This window comes from Xiphophorus couchianus, chromosome 24 (assembly GCF_001444195.1).
Source record: "Xiphophorus couchianus chromosome 24, X_couchianus-1.0, whole genome shotgun sequence".
In the NCBI taxonomy this organism is placed as follows: Eukaryota; Metazoa; Chordata; class Actinopteri; order Cyprinodontiformes; family Poeciliidae; genus Xiphophorus; species Xiphophorus couchianus.
Window position 1 is genome coordinate 6595433 of NC_040251.1, and position 26973 is coordinate 6622405.

At 39.1% G+C, this 26973-nt stretch overlaps 3 protein-coding genes across 7 annotated transcripts in view; all 3 read right to left on the bottom strand.

The window, feature by feature from the left end:
- The window catches only part of LOC114140983 (polymeric immunoglobulin receptor-like), a 64851-nt gene that overhangs the window by 6071 nt on the left and 31807 nt on the right, over nucleotides 1-26973 (bottom strand). Inside the window, exons 7-9 of one of the 3 annotated variants that reach the window (XM_028011358.1) lie at nucleotides 16888-16980; nucleotides 15607-15644; nucleotides 13583-15427 (exon numbers count right to left, since the gene is read on the bottom strand). The exons of the other annotated variants lie outside the window; for them this stretch is intronic. Coding sequence (XP_027867159.1) covers nucleotides 15320-15427; nucleotides 15607-15644; nucleotides 16888-16980 — 239 coding nt within the window. The 3' untranslated portion in view covers nucleotides 13583-15319. Of the gene's footprint in view, nucleotides 1-13582; nucleotides 15428-15606; nucleotides 15645-16887; nucleotides 16981-26973 lie in introns of those variants that run through there. 3 annotated transcript variants of the gene reach the window in all.
- On the bottom strand, nucleotides 250-6949 carry LOC114140982 (uncharacterized). Of its 2 annotated transcripts, none has more exons than XM_028011352.1 (8): nucleotides 6803-6949; nucleotides 4726-5070; nucleotides 4288-4611; nucleotides 3879-4013; nucleotides 3523-3633; nucleotides 2978-3015; nucleotides 2735-2896; nucleotides 250-1336 (listed from the first exon to the last, which is right to left on the bottom strand). In XM_028011352.1, exons 1-8 carry the CDS (start codon nucleotides 6840-6842, stop codon nucleotides 1169-1171), a joined length of 1323 nt encoding a protein of 440 aa, XP_027867153.1. In that variant the 5' UTR covers nucleotides 6843-6949; the 3' UTR covers nucleotides 250-1168. The 2 variants fall into 2 exon arrangements, with proteins under 2 accessions (XP_027867153.1, XP_027867152.1); XM_028011351.1 differs by having other exon boundaries at nucleotides 3879-4016; nucleotides 6803-6946.
- On the bottom strand, nucleotides 8275-13431 carry LOC114140984 (uncharacterized). Of its 2 annotated transcripts, XM_028011365.1 has the most exons (9): nucleotides 13111-13431; nucleotides 12192-12524; nucleotides 11209-11532; nucleotides 10853-10993; nucleotides 10387-10485; nucleotides 9929-9960; nucleotides 9694-9850; nucleotides 9384-9415; nucleotides 8275-8697 (listed from the first exon to the last, which is right to left on the bottom strand). In XM_028011365.1, the coding sequence occupies exons 1-9, from the start codon at nucleotides 13148-13150 to the stop codon at nucleotides 8671-8673; spliced, it is 1185 nt and encodes a 394-aa protein (XP_027867166.1). In that variant the 5' UTR covers nucleotides 13151-13431; the 3' UTR covers nucleotides 8275-8670. The 2 variants fall into 2 exon arrangements, with proteins under 2 accessions (XP_027867166.1, XP_027867167.1); XM_028011366.1 differs by lacking the exon at nucleotides 9384-9415 and having other exon boundaries at nucleotides 9692-9850.

The window sequence follows — 26973 nt, forward strand, 5'->3', positions numbered from 1 at the left end:
TTATCACAAGTCATTTCTGGTTTTGCTGTAAAGTCTTAGTTCTCACCACTTTAAATAAGATCAGTGTGTCTTTCTGTTTAATGTTTTATTTCAGGCCTTTTATATTTCTTTACTTTCTGTCCATTTTATTTTTCACCTTCCCTTCACCTGCTTTTTTACACAGAGCTGTTCATCTCCTCATTTCCTTCAGCTCTGCTCTCTTCCCTCCTGCTTTGCTCTTCTGGTTGTTTTGAATCTTCTCTCTGGCTTCAGATTTTCCCATCAGTTTAAAATAAAGTCAGAGATAGAAAACATGGTGTCACCAACTGCAACAGTACAAACATCTTTTATAACATTACATTAGCAACATATCAATAACTGTAGTTATTTATACTTATGCATAAAAATATTTTTTTTATCAACTTGATTTTACATTGAGAAATTTAAACTAAGTGTTTAGAAAGAAAATGAAACAGTTTTGACTTTTTTCCCAACACATGGAACAGACAGCTGGTTGTTCCAGTTTGAATCTGTTTCTATCGTCTACATGGACATTTTAAAATGAATTTAAATTAATCTGTCAGACAGGAGTTTCTCTGTGAACCTTGGAGAATCTGTGTCTTCTTCAGCTTCATTTACTTTTGGAGTTCCTCAGGGATATATTCTGGGGTTGGTTTTAATTTCTACCTATATGTTGGATTTTTGATCTTACATTTTCAGAAAATCCCTAAACTAATAAACGTCCTCTACACATCTGACCTGCTAACTGTCAATTCTTTATTGAAACAGGCATTTAAATAGTTTTAGACTGCATGCTGTTATATTTATGCATGTTTGAACTATAAAGTGATTTGTGGTTTTTGACCCATGAAAGATTTTATATAAATAATCCTTTTTTTCACGTTAGCTTATATTTTTCATATTTTTTCATTATTCCAGCACTGAGCTCTTTTACAGAAGAAAAATAATTTTAGCATTTTAGCATTTAGCATCGGATCCATTTCCACCCAGACACCATGATGTGAAGCAGTCTGTAGGGTCAACCACAGGTGAAGCAGCTCCGTCTGAATCATGCTGCTGGTGATGCTTGTAGGAGCTGCAGCTTCTGTTTCTGTGTTTTAGGGTTTCAGCTCCACTTCACGCTTCCTGCTGATCTGTGAGGATAAACATGGCTGCCGCAGAGCTGAAGCTAAGTTATGGTGGAGTAAAGCGACTCATCATGGCTGCTTCCATCAACCCGAGGATCAGCGTAGAGAACATCAGTCATGGTTCCACAGGAAGCTCTGGGACGAGACGCCTCCTTCCTGCTGGAGAACTTTACTTCTGCATAGACAACCTGAACCGAGACGTCTCCGGCCTGAAGGAAGAAAAGAAACGTGAGGAAAAGTTGGAATATAGAGTAAAATTAATGACGTTTAAAGGAACTTAGTCATTGGTCCAGATTTGTGGTGCATAGAAGTTGAATGCTGCTTCTCCATGTTTAGTTGTGGATGTAGAGCAGAGCCAGAACCAGAACCAGAACCAGAACCTGAGAGGTCTGAAGGTCGATCCAGCAGCAGGAGATCTTTAATCTGTTCAGTGATTTATAAACTACCAGCAGTGACCCCTCACCCCCCACCATGGACTGTTCTCCCTGCTGCCTCTGGAAAGAGGTTCTGCAGCATCCGGTGCAGGTCCACCAGGTTCCGAAACAGCTTTTTCCCACTTGCCATCAGACTGCTGAACTCTTAACTGGACTGCACTCAAAATCTGGTCTCCACTTTATACCTTGCACATGTACAGAGCTAAATAACTTCTATTTTACTGCCATTCCTGCACTTTATATTTTATATTCATATTTATATTCATATTTTATACTGTATTTTATTTTATTCTGGAGTAACTTCACAACATTGGAACCTCAAAACATTGTCCTGAGCCGTATGCAACGAAATCTCGTTCTGTATTCACCCTGTGCATGAAAAATGACAATAAAGTTAGTCTAAGTCTAAGTCAGTAGTTTAAAGTCTGTTCTCTCAGTGAAGGACTGTAGAACCGGGTGGTGTAAAACCGGGTGGTGTAGAACTGGGTGGTGCAGAACTGAGTGATGTAGAACTGGGTGGCCTAGAACCGGGTGATGTCTCTGTCCGCCTGGTTGTAGTCAGAACTCCAGCAGCAGCGTTCTGGACCGCTGGTTTGTCAGTCAGACCTGCTGCAGGAATCAAAGCCACTAAAGAGAAACTAAAGTTTCTGTGATCTGAGACTTCAGTCCTGGAGATTTTCCTCCGGTGATAGAAGGTCGACTTTCTAACTGACTTTATGTGGCTCTGGAGGGTCAAGTCAGAGATCAGATCAGCTGAAATCTCTAGTTTTCAGCTGGAACAATTAAAGCTGTGTGCTGATTCTAGATCTATAACTCTAGATCATTCCTCTTTAGACCCAAAGATAATAACTGCAGCTTTGTTTCTGTTCAGCTGGAGCATAATGGAAGCATATAGATATTCAGTAGGGGGATCCCTCTGTCTGCTCCAATGAGAAGTTATTGAAACAAAGAAGTTCCTGTTCTTTAGTTGGGACTGGAACCTCTTCCTGCTTTGATTATCTCCAGATCGTTCTCCTGATTCTTTGGTCTTTATGGTATTTTTGTCCTCTGATGTTCTTAAACAACCTCAGAGACCAGAAACTCTGGACTCTGTTTATTAATTAGTCAGTTGTGTAAAGTTAAAGAATGTGGAAGATAAATGTGGTTTGAATGTTTCTGTAAGGATCGACTTACCGGTTGCTGAGAAGTGGTTGCAGTTCCAGAGCTGCAGCCTCGGTTGGTTTCGGCTTCTGTTGGTTTGGTGTTTGTGGTTTCACTGTAAGCTGAGTAGATTTCCACATCAGCAGATCTCCACTCATCAGCTTCCTCTGTGATGTCTTCATTCATTTTGGAGTTCTTCATCAAAAGAAGTTAGTTTTTATTCATCTCAGTTTCAAAAATAACTTTTAAGTGCTTCCAAAATGTTTTCATGCTCACCTCAGTAGCAGGAGGATTCTCTGTTTGTACAGGAAAAACTGAAAAACATTTCAGAATTTAAACTCTGTTTGTTTTCTAAATCTTTTTTCTATAGATTTATGGGTTCTGCATTTCCATTCTTCTCTAAATTCACAAATTTTCCTCATCTATGTTTTCCAAAGTTCATGGAATATTTCAGCTACTGGTTTAAACTACAGACTAAACACACGCAGTAATTCTAACATGTTACTTTACAGCAACTACATTTATAACAACATTTGTGTTTTTCATGTGGCTTGTTCAGTTTACTTTGGACCGATGTCTGACCAACACCAGAATCATGGAGGACCCTGATGAACGTCAGATGATAATAAAGTTGTTTTCAGTGTTTCAGGTGTTGCTGATCTTTATGGTCTCCATGCACCTTGAGGGTTGGTGAATTTATACCAGAAACATTTGGATCTCTGTCATGTGGAGCCACCAGAATTATAAACCCAAACGTTCTGCATATATTCGTCTTTGTGTGAGTGTGTCGGCGTGAGTGTGTGTGTTTTCCGGTACCTTACCTGTGCGATGTTTTTCAGATCTTTCTCTGCAGCAAACCAGCAGAACCACAGACGACAGGATGATGATGATAACCAGAGTCAGAGCCACAAACCGCAGAACATCTGCAGACCCTGTTGGAGGAGAAACATGTTTGTTACTCTGGGTTTCTGGGGAGCTTTGGTTCTGGTACTGGGCAACAGGTCCTTGTGTCTTCCTGCTGAACGCATCTGAAACATGCAGACTGTAGAAATAATTACAATAATGGAGCTTCAGTTCAACATTAGATGTGATGTTTTGATGGAGAGATGAGCTGATCACCATTTTGACGTCTGAGTGTTACAGAAGGACTGAGCTGAAGGTTTTGTCCATCACTCACTGTGGTTTGGTGAATCTTTAGATGTTGAGTTCTCCTGATTCAGACCAGAGGTTTGAGAGGGAAGTGAAAGTGTGAAGCTTCCTGAACTGGAGCTGAAACTGGTTCCAGTTGATGCTGTGGAGGCTGATGGGTCGACTGCTGGGAGACAGAAGATTTAGTTAAAGATGCTGTAAGAGTTCTGGTTTAGACAACCGAGCATCGAACACGGAGACGAGGATACAGAGCTGCTGGGTGCAAACTGGTGAAGTGAAAGTAATTCCACTGCAGCTTTTTGAAATACACATCATCAGAAAACCTTTCTGTCTAACAATGTGCTTTTTCTAAATTCATGTTTCCTTTTAGCTAATTTTTTTAGTAATCCCAAATTCATTGATGTTCAGAAAGTTTTATCTTCTTTGTAAAAACTCACCAGTTCTGACAGTGACCTGAAAGTCTCTGTATGAACTACTGGAACCAGTTCCATCCAGTTTACATCGGTACTGTCCAGAATCAGATTGGACCAGCTGTTTGATGGTCACCAACAGAACTGCTCCTGATTTTTGTTCTTCATATTTCATATTGTATCTGCCTTTCTCAGCTCTGACTCCATCAGTCTGAACTAGAACTTCTTCTTCTCCACATTCTCCTCTGCAGAACAGTCGGTTTCCTCCAGAGCGTTTAAAGAAACAGGCGACTGTCACTGAGCTGCCAGCTTCTTTATAAAGGTGAGGAACTTTGTTTCCATGAAGCAGAGCTGTTAAAATAATCATCAGTTAGTTTCTGTTCTGAACTTGGATCTATTAATGCAGCAGAAACTGGAGGAGAAACTCAAACTGTTCCTCATTCCTTCTGTTCAACAGAAACTCACCGTCTACAACAACCAGCCTGAACTCTTGGTATGAAGCTGATGATGAAGAGTCGCCCAAACCACATTGGTACCGTCCTTCATCAGACCAGGTCAGCTCTGAGATGCTCACATAGAGAGAAAAAACATTAGCTCTGGATTCTATAACATATTCAGTTCTGTATCTTCCTCTCTGATCGGTGGGTTGTCTTGTTTTAATCAGGATGTTTCCTCCTTCACAGTTTTCCTTGCAGAAGATCTTCCAGTTTTCAAACAGAGAAACAGCACATTGAACTCTGACCTCTTCTCCAGCTGCTCCATATATATTATTCGGTGCATTAGTAGAACTGCTGATTCTGTCCTGCAGAGCTGCAGAGAAGAGCAACAAGTTGCTGTTATTTCTTCCTGTGAGAAACCGCACTGATCACAGTTCTGCTCATAGTTACAGGAAGAAAATAATATTTACTGTGTTGTAAAGTGTGAGAGGCCAGGCTCAGAAATAAAAAGAGCATAATGTGAGAAATACGCAGTTTTAGATTCACATCAACGAAAACAGACAAAGAAAAGTTAAACTCAGACATAGAACATCTAGAAGTCATGCCAGTAAACGTATCTAACCTCCAGAAGACGACATACGGTCAGAACTTTAGATGTTCCTCTGTGGGATACCACCAGGTCCAGTCCTGGGCCCCCTCCCATTTCACATAACAACAAGCTCCCAGTGACTCAGATTAACACAGGAAATAAGATTAGTTACCATAACAACCCAGATGATAAACAGCTCTACATTACGATGTCACCGGGTGACTCTGAACCGTCCAATCACTGAACAGACGCTGAGAACAGAGAAATGTGTGGATGTGCCAAAAAAACAGACAACGCCTGCATAACACTAATGTTTACTATGGATACAAAATGTCTTGCACATTTAATTTCTTCTAATAAGCTGCAGTAGAAGTAATATTGCTGCACATTTTGCAAAAAATTGTTTAAAAGTTGTAACATTTTGAAAAGGAAAAAGCTTACAAAGCTGGCAAGGTACCAATGTTTTGTTTAAAAAGATTTACAGTTTAGTTAAAAAATGCTTCCTGGAGAATCATTTTCACTTTTTCTCTTGAGAATCACACTGACTGATCATTCTTTATGAAATACTGTGAATTGGGTTCATAAACTGAACATGGAAACTGCTTCAAGACTTAAAACAATAAAATGAGATGCAACAGCTTCAAATTTCAAATGTTGCAGCTCAGCTTTTGTTCACCTTTTCTCACAATACAGAATGATCATAAACTGTTTATAGTTTTTTATTTTTTGGCCTTTTTGCTTTGCACGTTTGCTTCAGTTTCTTCGTGTTTCCAGCAGATGCAACCTCAGAGTTCTGTGGTTTTGTTGTGAGACATCAGCAGGATTAACGATGAGAGCAGGTAAGATGATGCAGGTTGGTAATAAACTTCCCACAACAAACAGCTACATTTCCTGCCTGAATAACTCTGGAGCGAAACGACCAAAACAGCAAAAGTACGAAACGCTGACAGGCCAAAATGAGCAGCAGCGTTTAGCAACCAGAATGGACCCAAAAGCTCAGCTGTGTTGGAACAGTTTGGCTTTAAATATGCAGATCAGAAACTCAAGAGCAACTAATACAGGAAGTGACTGGAACACATTTTACCTAAATTTAAACAAATGTAAAAAGTTCAGTAGCTTTAAGTCCTGCTTCACCTGCTGCATGGAGAGAACATTTCCTTCTTCATGCTGACCGTGATTTTATGACGACTTTGGACAGATTGTGTATTTTAATACCTGCAGAATTAGATAAGTTTTATCTTCATTCAATTATTCATATTTAATTAAGCTTAAAAGAATCAAAATGACTCGATTTGTTTCACACTCTGAAGAAGTTTCACTGATCTCACTCAGCAGATTAAACTGGAGATACTCAGACGTGATATTTTTAAATTCTAATCAAACTTTCAGACATTAGTTTCATTGTGTGGGGAACTATCTCTGCAGTCACTCAGAGCCGAAACACTTTCAGAACAAAGTTAAAGACAAATCTTTAAAAAGATGAACCAACTGATCAGAATGAGGAACATTTACTCACAGAGGAAGAAGCAGCAGAACAAACTGAGCTGGATGTTCATGATGAAGCTGTGATGATCTGCTGCTGCAGGTTTTCACACGTTTTGCTGTTGAATCGAACGACTTCCTCCTCCAGGCGTGATGCAGAGCATCTCTCTTCCTCTGCCACCGTGAGCCACATCCACACCGAGGCTCACGATGCTTTCAGTGATCTGAGAGGAAAATGGTCTCATCTCAAAATCATTTTTTAAAAAGTGGATCAGAATTCAACAACTAGTTAAAAAGCTCGTTAGACGGGATGTATTTAAATGCTGGAAAGGACACAGCTTGTTGTTTTCATTAGAATCCCCTGTTTATTACCTCTATTTGTAAAAATAATTTTTAAAAAGTATTTATTTATTCTGGGTAACCACAGGAGTCACTCAGTGTTTGTTGGAGTCTCACCTTTCAGAGTTTTTCTCCTGCAGGAACGTCTGCAGAGGTGCAACAAGCTGGTTAACACCGACACCTACGGGCGGCTTGTGGAACTGACCGTATGGGTCAGCACTGGCACACTCCCTGAGGACACGAGGACATCGTTTATACTGGATCTATTCCCAAAATACAGCCAAACAGAGTCAGGAGGTTTGCTTTGTGAGATGTTTTTAGATTGAAAATAACTTTCTAAGGCAACAGAAATAAAAAAAATCAAAAGGAAAAACTTTTGACCAGTGGAAGCAGCAAGTTCATGACATTATGCTATAGAAGAGAGAAGGATTCTGAATCAGTGGTAAAAATAGATAGCATGATTATTTATCTGTTGCCTTCGCTGAGGTTGGATGTCAGATGTTTAATTTGCCTTTGAACCAGAAGTGACGTGTCGATGGTTTCAGAGGAAACTGAAGGTGAGAAACTTCCTGAACTGGAGCTGAAACTGGTTCAGGCTGCTGGTGTGAACGTCGACGTTTGGATTCTAGACTCGACTCAAGTTACAATAAATAAATACATCTAAGACTTCAAACCCATATTTAGATTAAAATGCATCAATTTTGTCATCTTTATGAAGACAGTTTACTTCATTTTCAAATAAAAAAGTGAGAAATTTCACTGGTGCCAAATAACCGTTTTAACAGATCTGTGACTTCATAGTCTGTTTTTATTACAGTTTTATTCTATTTGCTATGTTTTAACTGTTTGTGTAATTATGAAGCTCTGTTCATTTTAAAGGTGTGAAACAAACAAATTTGACATTAAAATTTAAGTGAGTGGATTTTTTGGATTGCTTTCCTCTATTTTGCCACCGCAGGATAATATTGTTTCGTCGTGACTTTTATTTTTTATGTTTCCACCTCTGAACTGCCTTGTTGCTGAGATTTGCTGAAGAAATAAACTTGCCTCAACTTTAGCTGGACTTTGAAACAGAATAAATGATGGTGAGGAATCTAAACATCAAAGTTTAATTTGTAATAAATGTTTTAAAACGTGAAAGACTCGAAGGACTCAGGAAGAAAAATCCCAGTTTGCTGCATTTTATTTACAGATGGGAAACAAAATGATTGGAATAAAAACAAACATTTTCAGTATGTAAACTTTGACCTCGTCAATCATAATCAACAATTCCTAATCACAACAACTAACTAGCTGAAATAAATCTATAACTTTTGTTTTATTCAGAATCACAGGGAGAAAAAACAAATAAATGCAGAGAAACATTTACTAATGTGTTTAGTTCATTCGTATTTCTTCAGGTTCCTGATTCAGGGAACAAACTGCAAACCTGAGAAACCAAATTCAGTCTGAATCCAGATTGAATCCTGTTTGAATCCAGATTGAATCCAGTTTGAATCAGGCTCCCATGTTGACTGTAGAGCTGATCCGGTTCTGGTTCCAGGTGGCAGGACTCAGACTCCTTCAGATAGTGGTTCCCATGACGATGTTCTGTAAACACCAACAAACAAACAAACAAACAGGTATTTTCTGTCAGAATGACAAACATCAGCTGGTTCTGATCCGTGTTTACAGAACTTCACTCTGGATCTCAGCAGGATGAACCGTCTCACCGCTCAACAACAATAAAAACAACAACAATAAAAATAACATCAACAATAAAACCAACAACAACAACAAAAACAACAACAACAATAAAAACAACAACAAAAACATCAACAATAAAAACAAAAACAATAAAATCAACAACAACTAAAAACATCAACAACAATAAAACCAACAACAACAACAAAAACAACAACAACAACAAAAACAACAACAACAATAAAAACAACAACAAAAACATCAACAATAAAAACAAAAACAATAAAATCAACAACAACTAAAAACATCAACAACAACAATAAAAAACAACAACAATAAAAACAAAAACAATAAAAACAACATCAACAATAAAACCAACAACAACAATAAAAACAACAACAAAAACATCAACAATAAAAACAAAAACAATAAAATCAACAACAACTAAAAACATCAACAACAACAATAAAAAACAACAACAATAAAAACAAAAACAATAAAAACAAAAACAACAACAACAATAAAATCAACATCAACAACAAAAACAACAATAAAAACAACAACAATCACCTCCAGGACAACAGAAAGCTCACCTCCACATTTGGTCCATCTGAGCTCCTGAAACCTGAAACAGTTTAACGGTTAAGTTCTTCCATAAACAGAATGTCGCCTTAAGCCCAGATTTACAGCCTGTTAACTTGGTTTCTAATTTTAGGACGAAAAAAGAGGAAATAATAAAGAAAATACTGAAATCACTTTGATCGAAGCATCAATAATATTCACTATGAAAACAGTTTGGATAATTAAAATCCTAAAAGCATTTCTAATTTTGTTGTAGCTTAAATTTTCTGGTTGAATTTAGGATATTTTTGTGTTTTCAGGTGAAATAAAACATTCTTACATATAGCTGAGCATCTTCTTCAGTCTGGGAGCCGTCGTCTTCATCGGCCTCAGCTGCTGCTCTGGTGTTGGGGATTTCATGGTAAACCGCGTAAAGCTCCACATCAACACCTCGCCACAGTCCGTCCTCCTCTCTGGTGTTCTCGTAAAGCGTGGCCGCCTTCCAGACGAGACCAGATGTGATTGTAGTTTTAGTGAGAAATATTTTAGGAAGCATTTAGAAGTTCTTCATCCTCACCTCAGGAGTTTCCTCTGGTTGCTCAGCAGGAGCTGAAAAACATTTCAGAAGAAACTCAGGTGATGAAGGCGTCCAGAATTATTCTGGGTTTGATCAAAGAAAAGTGAAATAAAGAAAAACTGGATCTGGATCCACCTTCATTTGGAAACAGTTACAGAAACTCAAAGCAGTTCTGGGTCCTAGTTACCATGACAACAGAAACAAACCAGATGATCACTTTGTGTTGCGTCTAACATGTTTGTAAGTTTTCATTTAAAAGTCGTGCTTTTGTCCTAAATTATTCTTGAATTTTGGTCAAGGGGCCGTAAAAAAGATAAATACACATAAATACAAAAACACAAGAATAATAAATGACTTCAGATACTGGATTGAAAAGAAAAATTGAACAAGTGTGTGTGTGTGTGTGTGTGTGTGTGTGTGTGTGTGTGTGTGTGTGTGTGTGTGTGTGTGTGTCTTGCCTGTCTGAGCTTCATCAGATGTTTTCCTCCAGTACAGCAGCACAGCCAGAGCTATGATGACGATGATGAAGGGCGGAGTCAGGACCAACAGCAGAAGGTCTGCAGAGGTTTTAGAGAAGATCTGGTTGGTTTGGTGGCACCGACTGCTGCTATCACAGACCAACAGCGCCCCCTAGGTGCTCTCTCAGGCCTTAGGACCATATCAATACATCTTTTCAATAAAATTAGCTTGACCTGAAATGATTAATCAGATTAATTGTGATTAATCGATTATTAAATTAATTATTTGTCCATTTGTATTATTTAATTAGAGCCTGGATTATTAAGCTAAAATTATGGTGGAAAGAAATCAGCCACTGACCTTTAAAAGCAGATTTCTGATAACAGGCAACCAAAAAATTAACATTTTGAATAAGTAATACATGTATTTTTATGTATTTATACCAATATTACATAAATCTCTTACTGCTATTGGATTTAGTGTCGGATGCTCTCTGCATCCCCTGGCAGAGATTGGTGGTTTCTGAGGAAACTGAAGTAGTGAAACTTTCTGAAGTGGAGCTGAAACTCTGTGTGGTTGTTGGTGTGAAGGTTGATGGATCAGGTACTGGAAAATAATCAGAGACAACCTGGATTTAATATAAGGAGCTATAAACAGAGGCAACAGAACAAAGAACAGCCTGGAAAATTAGAACTATGGGCAGATATACAAACATCGTCTCTCAGTCGTTTCCTCATATTTGAAAAGATATAAACCCAAAAAAGGACCCAATAGAAGAATCTATTAGAAATATTGACAAGATTATATTTTCAAAAACTCACCATCAGTGACGGTGATGTAAAAGTCTCTGTGTAGATCTGAGCGAATCATTCTGTCCATTTTACATCGGTACCGTCCGGAGTCAGACTGGGTCAGCTGTGTGATGGTCACCAACAGAACTGCTGATTGTCGTCTCTTTTCATATTCAATGCTGTATCTGCCTCTGTCAGCTCTGACTCCATCAGTCTGAACCAGAACTTCATCTTTTCCACATTCTCCTCTGCAGAACAGTCGGTTTCTTCCAGAGTCTCCAAAGGAACAGGCGACTGTCACTGAGCTGCCAGCTTCTGTATGGAGGTGAGGAACTTTGCTTCCACCCAGCAGATCTGATCAAATAACCATCAATAATCATCAATCAATAATCATCAGTTAGTTTCTGATCTCAGCATGATGCAGGCTGATCACATTAATCCCAGTTCACTGGAGTCTCAGTTTGATCATTCCTAAGGGGAAACAAGAGAAGTCATCCAGTTGCCTTCTACCAAAGCTCTTAGGATTAACTCCAGTTTCACCAGAGTTAAACTGGGAACTGCCCAGTTCAACCAGTCTGTGACGGGAACAGTTAATCAAACAGAAAAATTCATCTAAATTCACGGATTCATTATCTTACTCTATAAGGGTTTGTAGTTGAACCTACTTTGAAAATGTGGAGGATTAAAAGCTGATTTTATTTTTACAACTTTTATTTCAGAGAAAAAAACCTAAAAAGAACAAAATAAGAAACAAACATGGTTGTGGACACGACCATCCAAAAACCAGATGAAGGTTTATGTCATTTGATTGACTGAAATCCTCATCTGTAATGTTTTCAGCAAAAGAGCAAAAACCCAAATTTGTGTTGGCTGATTTTAATTTCACACAGATTTAAACAATTTATGTTCTCCCCAGAAAAGTTGATTAAATTTCCCAAGACCTGCTGGTTTCTAACAGGTCCATCAGCACCGGGTTTCAGTTCACCAGTAACCAACATTTCTCAGAGACTCACCGTCTACAACAACCAGCCTGAAGTCCTGGAATGAAGCTGATGATGAAGAGTCGCCCAGACCACATCGGTACCGACCGGCGTCGGACCTGGTCAGCTCTGAGATACTCACAGACAGAACCGAGAATGTTCTGGAAGCTTCTCTAACATATTCGGTTCTGTATCGTCCGATCTGAGCTGCGCCGTCACTGGTTCTGATCAGGAGGTTTTCTCCTTCACAGGTTTCCCTGCAGAAGAACTTTATTCTTCCAGATGAGTGAAAGCTGCATGGAAAAGTTGTGTTTCCTCCAGAAACTCCATAATGTGACAAAGTTTCAACAGATCTGACCTGCAAAGCTGCAGAAAATAACTGTTAATATCTGATCTTCTAGTAGGACAACAAGCTGCATTATTATCATGAACAGAACAAACAAACATTATTCACTGCTGGAACACAACATTTTTCTGTCTCTTCATAATAAAGAATTTGTTCAGATTCAGTTCAACATGCAGTAATTAAAATGTTCAAACAAGAGGAAACATTCACTCATAGCTCATAGACTAAAACAAGAAAATGAATCAAAAGTTATTTTTACCAGTTGTTGGTTTCATAAAGCTGTAATTCTTACTTTTTAAACACTTTTCTAAACACAATGTTTATAGTTATGATTTTGCTTTGCAGATCCTTACAAATCAGGATCTATTAAAGCTACTTAGAAGGAGAATCACAAGTAGTTGAAATGATGACGTAACAAATTATTAAACTGAACTTTAAGTTTTATTCTCTTAAATCTCTGGAAAACGTCATGAATTTCAAACTGAAGATCCTCAAATTCACTTCAGATCAGTTTCAGTGTAAAGTCTCATCAATGTTCTCTAACAAATTTACAGGAAGCACCAAACATTTCTATTTTGGACTGAAAAATACTTCAAATGGACTCACAGAAGAAGATCAGACAGAACAAACTGTGATGGACGTTCATGTTGCGGCTCTGATGGTTTCCTGTCTCCTGACACGACTCTTCAAACTCCTTCCTCCTTCAGCGTTACACTCTTCCTCTTCTCTGATCCTTGTTGCTTTGCTTCAAACTCAAAACTGCCAGCAGGGGTCACTGTACTGCAAGTCTTTAATGACAAAAAGTTGTTTCTTGAGACAAATTGAAGTTAAATCCTGGTTGGGTTTGGCTTGTGTGCTGCTGCTGGAGGAGAGACGAGCCGCTAAATGGTCGTTTCCCAGTATCAGCTATCAATTCTCTCTTGGGTCTGGGAAAGTGCCAGTTAACTTTCTCTTTAGCGCTATGAAATATTTGAAAAGGGAAATTAAAACCATAAAGAAAGAAGAAGTGAAAAACATCATTTACGGTTTCTTTCTTTTTATTGTCCCACAATGGGGAACTTTCTGTGGACCAACAGCCAGTAGGCTCACATAAAGATAGAAATATGCAAATAGAATACAAAATACATATATTGAAGAGAAAGGGAAAACATTCAACATAAATATTATGTAGTTATAAAAAATAATATGTTCCAGTCCAAAGGAATGTGTAACTGAGTTGATTAATTTAGAAAAATGTACAAAATGTCCAAGTTTGTTTGAGCATTAAAAAGGCAGATTTCCTATTTGTGACAGTAAAAACTGTAACAGTATAAATGTTATTCAGAATGAATAAAGCTGTGAAAATACCAGCAGGGATGTAAAGACTTTGGGAGCAGAGATGGTTCTACAGTCGGACAGTTTCATCCTTCATCAGTGATGCTATTTGTCAGCCATCTTTACTGTGGGACAGAGGAAGAATCCGACCAAACCAGGTCTGTGAGGCTTCGATGATGCAGCAAAGATACATTTGATGAGTTAGACTCTGTGGCAGCAGAAGGTTTTCGGGCCCTTTGGGTTCAGTTTCAGCTCCTCTAAAGCTGTTCATGTAAAAATGCCTCAGTTATGGTTGTCAGACATGTTGACATTAAAAACCAGTCACAGCACCGCGAAGTGAAACTCTCAGAGGGGATGTGTCACCAGGACAGATACTGCCTACTGGATGTGGGAACTTCTGAGGTAAGTAGAGCTTAATAAAAGTGGCTCAGTGTCGCTCCCTTGTGGTCGGGCAGAACTCTGCTGTAAGTCTGTCAGCCTGCAGACTCAGCCTTATTGTTTGGCTCCAAGTCAGAGTTTCGTCTTTTCTTCCTCCTGCGTTTCTCTTTATTACATCAGTCTGTACTTTTATCACTAAATATTCTGCACAATATAACCTTATGCTGTAAATCACCAAATGATGCTCAAGAAACACAGTAATTCATAGACTACAACTTTTTTCTAATTTTAATCTAATCTTGGTGGTTTTCCTCAGTCACAAAAAAACATTCGTAAAGTTACTACAAATCTCTGGGGCAATGTTAATATATGTTTCTAAATCCAGAAATGCTACATTGGACAACAAACTATAAACTCAAAAGGTTCATTTCTTTCCAGAGAAAAGGCCAGACTCTCTAGCACCACCTAGTGTCTACCTGTGCACTTTCCTGACATCATACATGACGCATAAAACTGCAACGATTTTATGGACAGGAGTTAGAATATCTGTGTTTCTTTTTCAACATAAATATGATGCAAAAAAAGTATTTCCACTGCAGTTTTGCGCTGTACGCTAATTCTCTGATCTCCCTCAGATTTTCTCTCGAGTACAGTCGCCTAGCAACCGTTTCAGCCAATGGGAAAGAAAGATGCTTGTTTTTGGACCTAATGACACTCTGTCATCTCCAGTTTCTAAATCAGCACAGATCAGGAATGAATCTAGAAAACAGAATTTAATATAATTCAAGCAGGGAGAAATGATAACATAACAGAAAAATGACAGAGTGGCTGAGTTTGTTCAGAATCTCTCTGCAGATACTCACCAGGGAGAAAAACACAAACGTTTCACGAGATTTAAACTGAAGAGGTTTTTCTGCTGCAAAGTTTTAATTCAAGCAAATCAAGAATTTATCATCATAATAAACCAGAAACTTTCTGAAAATCCAATATTTTAAAGCAGCTGCAGCTCAGAGTAAAAACTGAGGCTCAGTTTCTAAATCCAGTTTTCTTCAGGTTTCAGCTTCACAGAACAAACTGCAACCCCGAGTCCAGAACCCGAGTTCAGAAAACCAAGTCCAGGGTCTCATGTAGGCTGTGAGAGTGTAGAGTAGATCTGGTTCTGGTCTCTGCCGGCAGGACTGAGACTCTGGTAGGCCGCGTCCTGAGAGGAAACGTTCTCATAGTCGACGTTCTGAAAGAAGAAATGATTTATCAAAGCCTCAGAGTTTGTTCCAGCTTGAGAAGGAACCCACTGTCAGGCTTTCAGGTTTTTATTGAAATAAAACACAGAATTTGTGAAATATTCTGCAAACTGTCTCTTCTCACAGCTTTATATGATTTTCCATTTTAAAACAAAGAGAAGAAAATCACCTCCATGTTTTCTCCATCGTCTCCTCTCCTCCTTGAATCTGTGAAACAAAAAGTTTTATTAGGAGAAAATGTCTTCTAAAGAGGAGGCTGGAGGAAAAACATGAAATCTTGTCAAACAACAAAACCTTTCAGTCAGATGGATTCAGCTGCACAGAAACATCAGACAGAAAACATGATTTAATGGAGTTAAATAAAGAGAGAGAATCATAATTTGGAGAATAATGGGAAACATGTTACAGTGTGTCATTATTTCATTTTGGTTAAACCACAGGGTCCAGATAATAGCTTCTGGCTGCTTTTTAAACTCTTCATTTCCTTGTAAATGTAGTAAGATGGTGCCTCCTCCCCACCTGAGCACCAGGTGCATCCCTGGTTGGTGGGCAGGGCAGACAGCTTTATAGTGAGGCAGGCAGCTGCTGAGGAGTCTTTACATGTCGGCTTGTGTTCTTGATCTGACCATCTGAGATCATCAGAGTCGTCTTACCATCAGTGGCTGGGATAGTGGTTGGTTTTGGGTCTCTACCTGCCGTGCGTTTCTGCTGTAGCTCTGCTGGCGTTAGCGGCTCAGCTGGAGGTTGTTACGGCGGGCAGGGTCTCCCTGGCTCCCACCTGATCCGCTCCCTCCTGGGTAAACTGCCTGATGTTTAGATTCTAATCTATTTTACCTGGATCTACAGTTTAATGGGTTTCCTGCTTCAGGCACCTGATTCTCTGCACACTGTTAGAGCTGCATCGCTCTGGACGCTCTGCTGTCTTGTGTTGCTGTTGCTGCTTGGGCAGGTGCTGATGAGGCAGTGCCCGCCTCCTCTGACCGGACCTGGACACTGACAGTTGTTCCACTAATTGAAACGTGTTGGCTTTGATTTGGTCTCTTTTTGTATTTGTTGTGTTGTATTATTGAATTTAATACAACACATTTAATGCGTTTTTCCCTTTTGTTTGGTTTGATTTCTTTTGCATTGCATGTTTTGTTTTATTGTGGAATAACATTAATTTTCTCTTCACACTCCGTTTTTCTTCCTAGGGATTGAGTTGCATGTTTTTGGTTTTTTGAAATATTTTTTAAAGAATTGTTAATAAAATATTATGTAGGACTCAATCTGTGTTCTGGTCCATTTCATGGACCTCAATTTGTCCAGTTAAAACCATCTACCAACTGGCGTTGCATTTTATCAATAACTTTTTAAAGAATCCCACACTAAGCGACAGAATAAAGTTTGGTTTAGTCTGTGGCTTCCTGCGGTTCCTTTAACTGACTGCTGGTGTTTGTTGGTGTCTCACCTCTCACAGATCTTCTCCTGCAGGAAACCAGTAGAGCTGCTGGGATCAGAACCATCATGGCAGCCAGAGTCACACCAACGACCACAGGAACGTCTGCAGAGGGTCGACAAGCTGTTCACACTGACACCTGCTGGTGGATCACGGTAAGGAGCACAGACTCTATAGGGCAGGGGCCCCCAAAGTCGGTCCTCGAGGGCCGGCATCCTGCATGTTTTACTTTTCTCCCTAGTTTAACGCACCTGGATCCAATGACGGCTCGTTAGAAGGCCTAAGAAGAAAACTGACACCCTGAAAAGGTTGTTGGTTCTACCAGGGAGAGCACTAAAACGTGCAGGATGCCGGCCCTCAAGGGCCCACTTTGGGGACCCCTGCTATAGGGGGTTTAGACTCATAATGTTTTAGTGTTTGTAAAGTTTCTCTGTAGAAATGTTTCATCCAGATCAGAGTTACTTTCTGACAGTAACATGACATCACAGTTTTGTTCTGTTTCTAAAGAAAATGAATCATTTTTAAGTTTCTTTCTGAACATTAAAACATCTGTAGAAAATTATTTTCACTTCAAAAGATAAACAAAAGTCCAGATGCTACATCAGCTCAGAAGGTAAACAGCAGATACATACATATTATTTATTACTCACAGTGGCTGGATGGGAGCTGAGGTGCTGAGTTCACAGACAGAGTTGAAGTGTGAAAATAAGTTAAAGTCTCTAAACTTGCTGAACTGGTTCTGAACCTCGGAGGAGCTGTTGGTTTGGAGGCTGGCGGGTCGACTGCTGGGAAAGACCCAAACAATCTGGACTCAAGATTATTGACTAAGGAAACAGCATAATAAAAACTAAGACATGACATGAAGTCATTTACACAGGAGCACCATAAAAACATTTTGTCAGTAAGAACTCACCGTCTGTAACTTTGAGATAAAAGTCTCTGTATGGATCTCGGTCAAACGCCACGTCCAGGTTACATCGGTACCATCCTGAGTCAGACTGGGTCAGTGCTGAGATGCTCACATACAGAACTTTTCCTGAGGTTTCAATGCTGTATCTGCCTCTTTTAGCTCTGACTCTATCAGTCTCAACAAGAACTTCTTCACATTTTCCTCTGCAGAACCGTCGTTTTCTCCCAGAGTCTTTAAAGGAACAGGCGACTGTCACTGAGCTGCCAGCTTCTTTAAAAAGGTCAGGAACGTCGTTTCCATCCAACACAGCTGTTAAAATAATCATCTGTTAGTTTCTGACCCCATCATAATAATCTGATCACATTAATCCCAGTTTCATACTGGGAGCTGCCCAGTTCAACCATGAATGAAATGTAGAATTAAAACTATGAGGTGATGAACTGTTCACTCAGTCATTAGTGACTGGATTCAATCAGACGGGATCGTTAATGTCTGTAGCAGCTTTCAGACTCACCTTCAGCAACAACCAGTTCAAAGTCCTGGTATGAATATCTGGATGAAAATGTCCTCCATCCACATCGGTACCGTCCTGAGTCGGACTGGGTCAGCGCCGAGATGCTCACAACAAAAACATGTTGATTGTTCCCATCAGATCCAATCCTGTATCGTCCATTTTCATCTGATGTTTCATGTGTTTCAATGAGAATTTTTTTTTTACAGTTTTCCCTGCAGAAGATCTTCCATTTTCCAGATGAAGGAAAGGAACATATAATGTTGATTTTTCCTCCAGGAACTCCATAAAAACGCGTCACAGGATCAGCGGTTCTGCTGTTGGTGATGTGCAGAGCTGCAGAACAGACCAACAGTTAATGTCAGGACTTCCTGCTGGTTCTGCAGTGAGACCACAACTTGTTCTGATTCAGTTACACTCATGGACCGGGTCCAACCGAGAGCAAAACTTCACATATCTGTAATAAACTCCTGATGAATTTCACCTTCAGCCCTCAAGCATCAAAACATTAAAACTAAGAAGTTCTGAAACGATCCGACTGAAAATGGAAAAATGATCAAAATTAGATTAAAATCTTAAATGTTGCAACTTTAGTGTTCAGGAAGCAGAAACATCTCAACAACCAAACAATCTCAGTACTTTAAACATTCTCTTTAATTCCCTCAGTTTTAGACTGAAGGAAGAATAAAAAGGTGTAAAAACTGATGAGTCATAAAACATGAATATGAAGCCAGTCAGCTTCAGTTTTACTCTGGTTATTTTAAAACTTTACTTCAGCTTCCTGTTTCAAAGCCGACCAAACCCTCAGCTGCATGTTAAAGTTTCACTCCAACAAATTCTGTTTTTGTTAATGAAAAAAAAGTGAGTCACAGAAGCAGAGGAGGCAGAACCAAAGGACGATCATGTTGAAACGGTTTTTTTATCAAGTTTTTCCTCCTTTACAGAAAATGTTTTAACTCTTCCTGTTCAGCTCACTTCTTGTTTTGCAGCTTCATTTGGGTAAAACATTGAGGTATCAACATTTTCAGATGTATTCTTACTCTAGCATTTTATATATGATGCATCCTTCTGTACCAGCAATGTATCCCACAATGCATTGCACCAACAGCAATTTAAGATTGTGTGCAGAAATTTATAATCTTTAAACCTCAATTAATTTCCCATACAAAGTAGCTTTAAGATGCTTTTAGGTGAGAAAGTGACCTGGAAGCTTCTTCTGTAGTCAGTTCATCCAGAATGATGCTGGTCTGAAAAGTTCCTGGGTTTTTGGAGCAGCAAACCTCTGCTAACCGGCTGCAGCCTGGTGGAGTTTTTACCCGCTAACTGATCTGCCATTTTCCACTTCCTGTTATCTGCTAGTAGCTGCTGACATAAAGTGTTTATGTAGAGAATAACAGCCAGTACCAGACTGTAAAACATTTTATCTTATTTATTTATTGTTCATGCAGACAGTTGTAGGTTTGGATGCAGTTTCATTAAAGCTCCCTCTAATCTTCATCCTCATGTCCTGCCATCCTCTTCTTCACTGTCTCCTCATTTTCTGCTGCTTCTTATGTTATAATTTTGTTTGTTTCTGTTACTTTTGTCAAAACTGTTTCAAGAACTTGACGTGTTTTGTGAGTTCCTCTTTTTTACGGCTATAGATTGGTGACTCACTGATGAATTATTCTGTCAGAGCAGACAATTCTATAGAATCTAAGAAAGGATGAAAAGAACAGAAGTAAAAAGAAAATGTACTTACAGAGGAAGAAGAAGCAGAACAAAGCATGATGGACACTCATGATGAAGCTCTGATAGTTTCCTGTTGCAAATAAGCCAACAACTTCCTCCTCCAGACAACATAAAGCCTGAACCTCCCTCTTATTTCTCTTTCTATTTTTTTTTTTTTTACCTTGCAGCCATTTTTATCACCTTACAGCATCACTGTGACACCATCAATGCTTTAAGCATGACTGTTCATTTAAATGGTCTCTCTGAATTGATTGGGAATGTTGGTGTGGAAGGTTGTTGGTTCTTTATGACTCCGTCTCTCTACCAGTGACCACAGGAGACACTCCCACCCTCTCCACCCCCCAGTTATCCACAACCCTGCAGGGATCAGTGGGTTTAGCCAACAGATGGATACATTTCATAATGGAAGACGCTACGTTAGACCTTCAGACCAGTCGTCTCTCATGTAAAACTCAGATCTTCAATGTGATTAGGAAGCGCAAAGAGCTGCTTCTGCAGAATATGAAGAACAAACTACACCGCTGTGTGATGTCATAACTGTTAAGGATGTGATGAAGAAATTGTACAAACTGCATAAGCAGTAAAATACTCCACATACAAATGAAATGTGTGTACGGATCACCAGGCGGATCAGCTTCCCTACGCGTTCGATTTCTGAGACTTCAAGACTGCATGGTATTCACAAATGAGACGATGCGTTCAAGACTGGTGAAAAAAGATGGGATATCTGAGAACTAGGGAGAAGAAGAGCTTATACCAGACTTATGTAACATAAATGTACCAGATTTATTGTACATTTCACCCCTACATTAAGCAACAGCAAGTTACTGGATTCTAAAAATAACTTTATAGGCTGCACTTTTGAAATAAAGTAATTTACATGTTATGGTTCTTTCCCTGGAAAAATAAAAACTCCAAAGGGTTTGGTTGGTTTGAACCACAGCAGCTGGAGACGGAACAGATGTTGAAGTTTTGGTTCCAATCAAATCGAGTCTATCGAACTACAAACAAACATCTGAGTTCATCTTCAAAAATCAAATTTAGTCTAAACTGGATAAAACCAAAAATCTAAATGCTAATTATTCTTAAGACAAATTTACTTTGGCATCAGTTTGGACCAGATTAAACCCAGAACAGTTAAATATTTAGATTCTGATCAACATTCAGCATTTTGGTAGAAGTAAAACATTTGTGTTGGTGAAAACGGAGCAGCAGCTTCTTACAGTAAGAACACACTGGAGCATAACTGTCCTTTCAGATTTTATCAGCAGACATTTAAACCATCTTCATTTTGTCCTGGTACAGCAGTGGCCAAGAACCACTTTACCCATTTAACACTCAGGGACCAACTAACCTGAAATTGCCCCGCAATAACAAATCCTAATTTATACAACCTGAAAATGTAAATATTAATCTCTTCAAATGATCCAGGATTAGTTGAACATGTTGGCCTATTTTAGTCCTATTAACTAAAATATTTCTGTTTTTGATAAAACTCAATTACTTCAAAATGCACATCTTTTATTATAATTTTCACCGATGGGTTGATGATCCATTCTGCAGTACAGAATGGATCCTCCAGAACATTCTGGACTCTACTCAGGGCTAACTTTGCTGAATAATTGTTTATCACATGGTGTTTGACTGGCGTCAATATAGATAAAGTCTCACTGTGTCCCTATTGGCTGTAATTAAAAACAAAAAAAAATTGAGGCGAATCTGGATAATTTCCCAGGAAAGTTGTGAGGGAGGAATTTAAAATAATTTTAAAACTTAAGAACGAGGAAGAACATGATAACATCAGTCCTATTGTGGTCATCAAGAGAAATAAAAAGGAAAATTGGAGATGTTGAAATGGTAAAGATTTTGAGATGGAAACCTATTGGTAGTTTGTAAAAATGAAGAACAAAAGAATAAGGCTTTAAATGTGGATAATATCTGTAAAAAAAATCTGTGTTGAGAATAAAATCATGGGAGAAAACAAAAGAATTAGAGGAGTGATTTATGGATCACAGGTGTCAAACTCCAGTCCTGCAGGTTTTAGATGAGCCACAGGTACAAAACACTGGAATGATTTAGGGTAATGTTACTATAAGTTTGTTGCCAACTGTTGGGTCTAAATACCTATTAAACAAAACACAGGAAAGACAAGAGAGTTAAATTCTTTTGTACTCGCGAGGAGAGCAGACAGAGAGATGCTTTCAGTTACAAATCTCCAACCGCTCTGAAAACACATCTCCCGCTCCCTCTATTTTATTGCTTTTTTAGGGGACCCTCTTACACTGAGCGCTTTAACTCTCAAAGGGAGGGGAAAACAATTTATCACATTGTTGCAGCGCTAATGACATTTACTATTAGACACATGTTATCTACACTCTAAATCTTTCTGCTCCAGTCGAGTACCAGACACGGCGTCGAGTACCACAGGAGAGCAGACAGAGTTGTCTCCGCTATCTCCATGAAGGCTTCACTGCTCTCTTTCTCAAAGAGGTCACAGGAAGGAATCATAATTATTCAACACACAGAGACATTACTTAGAATAGAGGAAAAAGAGAAAAAGCATATAATTAAACATTATCTAAATGTTACTACAAAGCTACATGATACAACGAATATTTGATAATTACTAAAAATACAATTTATCCAACACCAACCGCCAGTAAATCCAACAAGAAGAAGAAAACGAGGATTTTTTTTCCATGGGTCCTCCATTACATTCTGGAGTTAGGAAGGCTACCTTTGTCTGAATAATTGTTTATCACGTTGCGTTTGACTGGTATCATTTTAGATAATGCAACATTCTGTCACTATTGGCTGTAATTAAAAAATATATATAAAATTGAGGCGAATCTGGATAATTTCCCACATGAAAGGAAGGAGAGCGCAGTGTGAGAGCCTGGACATTTCTCCACAACATTTGAGCCATTTATACCAGCAGAACTAAAGAAGGCTCGAACAGGTGATCGTTACCTTAACCAGCTAAAAATAAATGCCGTGCTGCCGCTGAGACAGGCAGCCTGTGTACCGACATCACCGATACGACCAACCCCATGGAGGTTCGGTGTCGGTGGTAATAAATAGCCTAGGTGACACTTTGAGCTGACGTCACAACAAATAAACGGTCATTTACATGCAGTACCGTGCGGAGCGCTAGGGGGCGTCTGGAGAAAGGCTGTGTTGCAGTAAACATGCCTGCTGCTGTGTTTAGAGCTGATCCTTCACAGCATGGCTGCTGGCAGAGCCCACATCCACCTGAAGGGAGGAGCAGATCCAACCAACCAGAGGAGATCCTGACCTCTGGAGGCTGTTCTCCTCCAGTCACCTGCAGCCTGAAGAACAGAAGATAAAAACCATAAAATCTCCTACATGTTCTCAGGTTTGTGGACCGAAACTGACTCAGAAGAGACTCAATAATAAACGAGCTGAATCAAAACCAGGTGTTCTTATTTTAAACTGTTGTTCTTCTTCTGAGCTTCCAAAGAAATAAAAGAAAACAGAAGCAAATGATTTCCATGCTGAAGTGATCTCAGTCTGGTTTGATTCTCAGACATTGTGAACTCTGAGGTTCAGAAACCTTCAGCTCAGCTGCTCCAGGTTAGGAGGAGGAAAAAAATGTTTTCACACCTGGTGCTGAGGCAGCACAACACTGTAAGTTCCAGTTTTCCCACACTATTCAGAACTGGAGCCAATCAAAAGTCAAACACAGGATTTCCATTTCCTCGTATTTAGACCTGCTCCCTTCGCCATCATACATGCAGGTGGGAAACTGAAGCGTCTGCAGACTCAGAGTTGTAGAGTTTGTTGTTTTCAGCTCCTGGTGTTTGTGCTGTCACAGCAAACCAAGTAGATTTCTACAGACCTCCACCTTTCATCACCCTCTCCGACATCCTGGTCCGTTCTGGTGGGCTTCTCAAGAAGAAGAGGTTTAATTTAATATCTTTAGTTAGTTTCTGAAGCATGAAACGTTTCGCCTTCAGCTCAGTGTCAGAAGTTTTCTCTGTTTGGACGAGAAATCAGAAAAAAACATTTCAGAACAGGTTGAGAGAATTCACATTAAACCCTAAACTTCTTGAAAACCTCTTAGACATTCTTTAATAAAAAAATTATTTGGTTTGTCATCAGGATGATACATGGATCATTTAACAACTTTAAAGATACTGGCTGTTATTTTAAACCCGTCATGTTGGGGTTTAGGTTTCTAGTCCACATGCAGAACACCACAGGAGACAAAGAATCTGTTGAAGAATATTTATTGCAAAACAACCCAGTAAAGATGTTGGCGTGGTTAGGGTCCAAACTGGGGGGAAACGCTGCTGACTGCAGAACAGCGAAAAGGAAATGGTGAGTTCAATGGCAGCTGGGAAACAGGATGTGCGAAAAGGGAAAATCAGTTCTTACTTAGATAGATAGATAGATAGATAGATAGATAGATAGATAGATAGATAGATAGATAGATAGATAGCATTTATTGTCATTGAACAGAATTCAACGAAATTTCCATTGCAGCTCCCGTGCAAAAGGTCAAATATATACAGTATAAATAAGCAAACACACAATAATAATAATAACAATATATACAACTAAATTAACTAAAGGCCCTCAACCACACCAAAGAAGTAGCAGCAGGTCCAATTATGGCAAAGTACAGATAATGTGACAGTGCAAAGTGCAGAACAATATGGCTGTGTGGGGGTGGGGGATATATATGTGTGACTGCGAGGTTATGATATGTGTGGGAGGGGGGGGCGGCAGGGAGTAATGGCTCTGACGGCTGTGGGGAAGAAACTGTTTCTCAGTCTATTTGTTGTAGTCCGTATATTCCTCCTTACTTTCTGGTAGTTATAGTCTCGGATTGAGAGGGTGGATACTGCGGGTTCCGGATGGGCAGCAGAGCTGAGCGAGGTCCAAAGGCTGGGGGATGGCGGTGGAGGGCGGACAGGTAAGTTCTGGATTCAACGATGATGGAGGGAAGAGTCCGACAGCCAACCGGAGGAAGTGAAACTGGAGAATCTTGAGATCCGACAGATGAGGAGGAAATGGGAACTGAGGCCACCTGTGGGAACCACCCACGGCGTCACGAGGAGGGCTTAATCCAAAAGCCACAACGGAGATCTCTCAGGGAGGATCCAGAGAATGACGAGAGGAAACACCTGAAGAGCACAGAGAACAAAACGACGAATTACTCGAGAGGAAACTCAGAGGAACGAACTCGGAGACCAGTGTTGTATAAAGTACTGAAATCTCAGAGTCAAGTAAAAGTACAAGTACCTCTCCAAAATATGACTTTGGTAAAAGTCCAAGTCACTGACTGAAATGTTACTTGAGTTAAAGTCTTAAAGTATCTGAAACTTCTTGTACTTAAGTATGGAAATTACTGTAAAAATGGATGTACTCAAGTAATGTAATGAAAAGTACAAGTAAAAAGTAAAACAAAGCAAATGCAGTTTGAATGACATTTTTTATATTTTGGTAAACTTGCCAAATACACTTAAAATAATGTACCCAACCAAGTGCAGGCAAAATTAAACCTGCTAATAGATATACCTGCAGGCATCATTTAGTTAAGAAAATTAGGTGCTTTACCTATAGCACAAGGTTAACTTAACCTGCTTTACAACTGAACCAGCTTCTTAGTAAACCCTCCAGGACAGAAAATACTAAGTTTTTGTAAGCCTCAAGTTTTCCCTTCAAGTAAGGTCAGTGCTGAAAATGAGAAAAATAAATAGTACAGAAAATGCGGCCAACATGAAGAAAAAGATCTGTTACGATTACTCTACTTCACAAATCAGTGAATCAGTCAATGCTACAGTCAGTAGGTGGTGCACACAACTGGTCATTATGCAAAAGAAAAAAATAATTGGGAGGGAAATGCAGCTTATTGGCATCTGTAAACCTGGTTTTGAACTTGCATGCCTTTCCTATATTCGTTAAATTGAGTCTAAAATGCTATCGCTATGGCTTCTGTCCCCCCTTGAACAGAGGAGTCTAGGTAGCCTGCTGCAGTCAACATTAGGCCTAAGCTAAATACACCACGTATGGAACTGAAACAATGCCAAACAAAGTTCATTTATGGTCAACGTTTCACAATACAGTAGTGTCTAGTGACCAAGCTATAGTTACTGAAACAGGAGGATTATAACCATTTCATAAGAAGTTACCTCGATGTGTTTCTTCACGTTGGACGGGGAGTTTTTGTAAGATAGAATTTCCATGTGACTGCTACTGATTGCGAGACTTGCTTTGTGTTTAATGGGAGAAGCGAAACAGGTGTATCCTAATTAAAAGTAAAGAAATCAAGAAATGGCAAAAAATGTGGAATGAAGATAAGAAAGGAAGAAGATTATATGAAGTACAAAAGTCAGTTCAAATTCGAAGCATTAATGAAAGAAACAGAAGAGAAGAAATAATAATTAGTAGATTAAGAGTAGGTCATACCTACTTAAATGACATGCTTTATACAATAGGGAGGAAAAATAATGATAACTGTGAGAGATGTGGAGAGAAAGAAAATGTAGAACACATATTGATGAACTGTAAGTCAAATGAACTCGAAAGGGAAGAATTAAAGAGAATAGTTAGTAATATGGGGCATGAATGGAATCTTAAAGGTATATTAGGAAATGAAGGAAACATAACAGATATTCACAAATTAAGGAAAGCATTGTTTATTTATCTTAAGAATACAAAATTAAAAAATAGAATTTAATAGATATGAAGTAATGCTTCTACACACTCATGTACAGTAGGTGGTGGTATGCACCTTAAAGTTGCTTGTGATCCGCCATAATAGAAAAGAAGAAGAAGAAGAAGGTGCATCCTATTGGTGGTGATGAACAAACCCAGGCAAGCAGGCTACGGACTTTGTTCGGTAGCCTACTTGCTACTTGCTAATCAGTAGGTGGGGTCAAAACACTTTGTTTCTCTCTCGCGCTTTTTTGTAACGAGT